The 5,359-nt window shown below is 36.0% G+C and overlaps 1 protein-coding gene across 1 annotated transcript; it reads right to left on the bottom strand.

Annotated features, from left to right (window-relative positions):
* Positions 1-1,540: 1,540 nt before the first annotated feature.
* Positions 1,541-5,079, bottom strand: LOC110782684 (trifunctional UDP-glucose 4,6-dehydratase/UDP-4-keto-6-deoxy-D-glucose 3,5-epimerase/UDP-4-keto-L-rhamnose-reductase RHM1). Its single transcript, XM_021986897.2, has 3 exons — positions 4,862-5,079; positions 2,481-4,065; positions 1,541-2,394 (listed from the first exon to the last, which is right to left on the bottom strand). Exons 2-3 carry the CDS (start codon positions 4,050-4,052, stop codon positions 1,939-1,941), a joined length of 2,028 nt encoding a protein of 675 aa, XP_021842589.1. The 5' UTR covers positions 4,053-4,065; positions 4,862-5,079; the 3' UTR covers positions 1,541-1,938.
* Positions 5,080-5,359: the final 280 nt, after the last annotated feature.

Below are 5,359 nucleotides of genomic sequence, written 5' to 3'. Positions count from 1 at the left end.
TCAATTATGTCAAATGAAATGTCTTTAACTCTATTACTCCCTCTGTCCCTTAATACTCGCACCGTTTTGACTTTTTGCACTTTTCCCATAATTCACTTTGACCCTATTTTATTTATAGTTAAAGATATTGGTGGTCAAAGTTGTGCATTGGCAAGCGTGTCCAGTCAAAACGGTGCGAGTATTAAGGGACGGAGGGAGGAAGTATTAACTGAAACGTAACAGTTTGATGATCAGCCTCTTTGGGATTCGATACCTACCTACATTTACTCAAGCCAAGGGCAAGGAGTAAGGACCCATCATCACAAAGACTTTTGCTAGTTAACATTATCAAATATATATATATATATATATATATATATATATATATATATATATATATATATATATATGCCCGTGCTAGGCTCAACTACCACATATGTGTAACTTCGTGTCTAATCTAACGACTAGGTGCCCACGAGGGACTGGCATAATAATAATAATAATAATAATAATAATAATAATACAAATTTTTATATTAGACGGTCTTACACAAAAGACCGTCTTGGTGTCATATAAGTTAAGCAATGAAATCAATTAGTTAAGTACCGAAACTAATTTAGTTAAGAAACGGGACCAATTAGTTAAACAATTAAACTGATCTTTTCGGTAAGGCGGTCTTACAATTATTAATAATCATTATTATTATTAATGATTAATAATAATAATAACAATAACAATAATAATAATAATAATAATAATAATAATAATAATAATAATAATAATAATAATAATAATAGTGAAATCATGTTAGAAATATAATCATAACACGTTAGCATGATCATTTCCATACATTTAAGTTTTATTTTAATGTGTAAAAGAAGAAAGTGTCTTGTGCATGTTAGTGAGGAGTTAGTTGTTCAGAGATGTGTATTATTTTTCATATATGCATGACTGCATGTTATGTGAGCATGTGTTTCTGATGATTTGCCTACTCCCTTATTATTAGACATGGGATTCATTTCATGTGTTCAATATGTAGTTGACAATGACAAAGAATATACTTCCTCCGTCTTTTAATACTCGCAACGTTTGGACTTTTGCCAATATTCATATAATCTAATTTGACTATTCGTAGTGTTTTTTATATAAGATAAAACATAGTCATGTGAGATCTTGTTAGATTCGTCTCAATGTGTATTTTCAAAATATCAACTTTTTATAATTTTTGCATAAAGAGAATTTAAGATATAAATTATCAAAGTTATGCATTGACATACGTGAAACTAACAAACGTTGCGAGTATTAAAAGACGGAGGAAGTATGTGTATATATGTTCTCTCGTGTGAAGATTAAAACAAAATAAAATTTCATTTTAGAACCTCTTGATCTTTTTTCTTCAACAAAGCTCTAATGATCCTTCCAAGTTCGAATGCTTCGAGTTTTAGTTTTATGAATTTCTGTTTGAGGGAAGTTTTAGTTTTATGATTAATATTGCATTATTCAAGCAGAGTTTAATTCCATTGAAACCAAAAAAAAAACACAATTATGATCACCAGAACAATGAAGATGCAAAAATATTCTTATGGAACAAAATCAACAGTAGATTTATAAATATTACACATGAGAACTGTTATATATATGTAAACAAACTACGAGTATCTCTTTTCGAATTCCCACATTTAAACCGAAAGACGTTAAAAAGAAAAGAAAAAAAAAAGAAAAAAAAAGAGCTGTGTAAAAATTGAACACCTAATAAAAATAATTCTAGAGAAAATCTAGGTAAATAGAAAGAAATAACACAAGATGAAGCTAAAATAATGAATGCAAAGGAATATAGCTAAGCAACCCACATTGCCTACTGGCTACTGGCTACTGGTATAAAATAAAATAAAATAAAATAAAATCCTATCCTGCTAACTGCTTACTGAAAGCAGGATTTTCCAGAATCACTCTCAACTCTCAAGCAGAATAGTTAGTCTTCTTGTTTGGCTCAAAAACATACTTGATTAATGAATCCTTAATACTGAGCAATTCAGGGAATTCCTTTTTCAACTTGGAGGCATCCATCTCATTGTTGCTTCTTGCAGCAACAATAACTTTGGCTTGTTCTTCAATTGTGAAGTTAGCCCACTTGAATTCTGGGTCCATGTAATTCTTGTACATCTCTAGAATCTCATTGTGGCTAACCACTCCTGGGTTTGTGAAGTTCCAAATTCCTCTCAGATTCCTCTTTGCCATCTCAATGGAAATGGGTAGAAGCTCGTCCAAAACAGTCATGCTGTTCGGAATGTCTACCACCTTACTGTAGCGAGAGATCTTTGTTATGAAGTTTCGTGGGTTGTTCAGGTCAGAAGATATGGGCATTCTCACCCTAAGGGTGCACACATTATCATACTCTTTCAGCAGCTCCTCAACCTGGTCAAAATTAGATATTTAGTTACAAATCTTGCATAGAAAGAGAAAGAAAAAAGAAAAAAGAAAAAGGGTTAGCAAATTATTACCATAGCCTTTGTCTTTGAGTAGAAAGAACCAGCAAAGTTTGGTGTATCCTCCTCCTTGAAGCCAATTCCAGATCCCATAGGATGTGTAGCATCATACTCAAAGATGCAACCAGTGGCAAAATTCATCATCAGAAGCCCATGCTCTCTACACACATCAGCCAAGGTCAAAGTACCAACAACATTGGCACGAATCGTCTCTGGTTTGTGAGATTCACACCAGTCAACATTAGGTCTACCGGTCACACCAGCAGCATTAAACACGTGAGTAGGCTTCACATTCTGGATATCAGCAATAAGAGATTCTCGGTTTTCCAAACGCCCCTTTCCATACTCAAAGGCAATCTCTTGCTTTTCACACAACTGCCCAAGAACACCACCAATCCAGCCAGTTCTACCATAGATCAAGAACTTGAAACACGGCTTACGAGGAGAACTGACTGTATTCTTGGTAATAGGTACCACCATCCTAGTCTGGGTTTTGGTAAATTCTGAAGAAGCAGCACCATTCTCATCTGCTTCTTCAACATGCCTCTCAATGCCACCTGGCATCATCAGCATCCTTGGGTGAGGAAGCAATGCTCCTGAGACATCACCCCACCAATCAGGATTACTGGTATACCACTCCATTGTCTTCTTCAGGCCCTCTTCCCATGTGGTACGCTCTGACCATCCTAAAATCTTCAATTTCTCATCATCAAGGAAGTACCTCTGGTCATTAAAAGGCCGGTTCTCAACAAACTTGATGCTTGCATCTGGATCCTTTGAGAACAGTTTGCATACATCTGTGGCCACATCAATGACCCTCCTTTCCTTCTTTGTTCCAATGTTGTACACATGACCAACTTCTCCCTTGTGGAGAATGACCTCAAAGGCCTCTGCAACATCCTCACAGTAGAGATAGCTTCTCACATTAGATCCATCACCATGAATTGGAAGTGGCTTACCCCTCATGGCCAAAAGAATGAACTTTGGGATCAATTTCTCAGGAAACTGGTTAGGTCCATACACATTGTTTCCTCTGGTTGTAATAACTGGCAAACCATATGATCTGCCGTAAGCCATAACAAGCATCTCAGCACCAGCTTTTGTAGCAGAGTAAGGATTTGTTGGAAGAAGCTGAGAAGCTTCATGATTACCCACAACAGCATCCTCATCTGTCTCTCCATAAACCTCATCTGTACTAACATGGATGAATCTCCTAATTTGCCCAGTCACCTTACAGGCTTCTAGGAGGACATGGGTCCCATAAATGTTGTTCTTGGTGAACTCAAAGCTATTACCAAAAGAATTGTCAACATGGGTTTGTGCTGCAAAGTGCATAATCGTATCAATGGACTCGGTGATGAGAAGGTAGTTTACAAGATCGGCACTAGCAATATCCCCCTTGACGAATTTGAAATTAGGGGATGATTGGGAAGGGCGCAAATTTTTAAGGTTTGAGCAGTAATCAAGCTTGTCAAGCACGACAATCTTGTAATCTGGGTAACTCCTAATGAGCCGATTTGCGACATGGGATGCAATGAATCCAGCCGCACCAGTAATAAGAATATTCTTTGGGGTGTAAGACGACATAATGCACCACTTTCTACAACAAACAATTCATAACAATTATACAAAGTCAGATCCTACACATTATGTATGTACAAGCATAACATAACCTACAAGGTGACCCCAAAGTACACTCCCATATGATGTGACAACAACTCAAACGGCAATTAAACACATCGGATTGTCACCAACTCACATCGGATCACATGATCCCAGGTGCACCAGTAAACTATCAGTCTAACATTCACAATAAACAACAACAACAACAACAACCAAGATTCAATTTGGATCATCAAAGACGTCAAGCATAAACCAACCCAAAAAAAAATTAAAAATTGGGATAATTGATCAAAGCAGTCAGATCACGCAACATAACACTCTCAGTGACTAAACTTAAGCATTATACTTGATCAAAAACAACACTAATATTCCAGATCTGCGAAAAAATAATACGAACAAACTTCCACAAAATCACAAAATTAGAAATTAAAAACAACAGTGTTCATACTTCAGATCAGCAATGTAGCATCTATGTGGGAAATTGTTTTTTCAGATTAAAATCAACAAAAGATCTAATTTCCACCCAAATCACTAAGATCACGATACAAACCTACCCAGATCAACAAAAATCAAACAACTTACAAAAAATAAAAATAAACAAAAACAAAAACAGGGGAATAAAATGATCAATTAAACAGATCTAGCAAAACAAACGAACACCCAGATGATATATCATCACAATAAACCAAAATTACATCAACATAAAGCTCAAAATTCAGCAGAAAAAGGCAAAAAAAAAAAAAAAAAAAAAATAACAGAAAAAGGGGACTTACAAATCGGATGCGATTGCAAGACAGAGGAAAATCTCCCAACAAAAGTGGAGGAAATAATATAGAAGAGAGAGAAAAAATCGGAGACGACAGGAAAAATAGGGGAGAGTGCAAAACCCAGAAAGAATTGCGAGATTATAGAGTGGAGTTAGGAGGTTGAGATGAAACCATTTATAATGGGAACTATTTTTTGTGCGAAGAGAAGACAGTTGAGGAACGCCAATATACTGAGTACCTTTTTTGGTTGACGATTTTATCCTTCGTATTTTTGTTTTTTTTATTTTGTTTTATTATAATTTTATTTATGAAATTTCAGTAATTCTTTCCGCGTTTGTGGTCACGTGGACATCGTGGCTCGCGAGACTCTTGTTATTATTGGTTGGTTTGAGCCACCAAATAATTTAATTCCCCTCACTACCTCAAACTAGACCTGTTCAGCGGGCCGGGTTAGGGCCGGGTCGGATCAGAATTAAACAGGTCGGGCCGGGCCTGGTCTAGTTT

This window comes from Spinacia oleracea, chromosome 4 (assembly GCF_020520425.1).
Source record: "Spinacia oleracea cultivar Varoflay chromosome 4, BTI_SOV_V1, whole genome shotgun sequence".
Lineage (NCBI taxonomy): Eukaryota > Viridiplantae > Streptophyta > Magnoliopsida > Caryophyllales > Amaranthaceae > Spinacia > Spinacia oleracea.
This window is presented reverse-complemented; position numbering and strand designations above follow the sequence as displayed.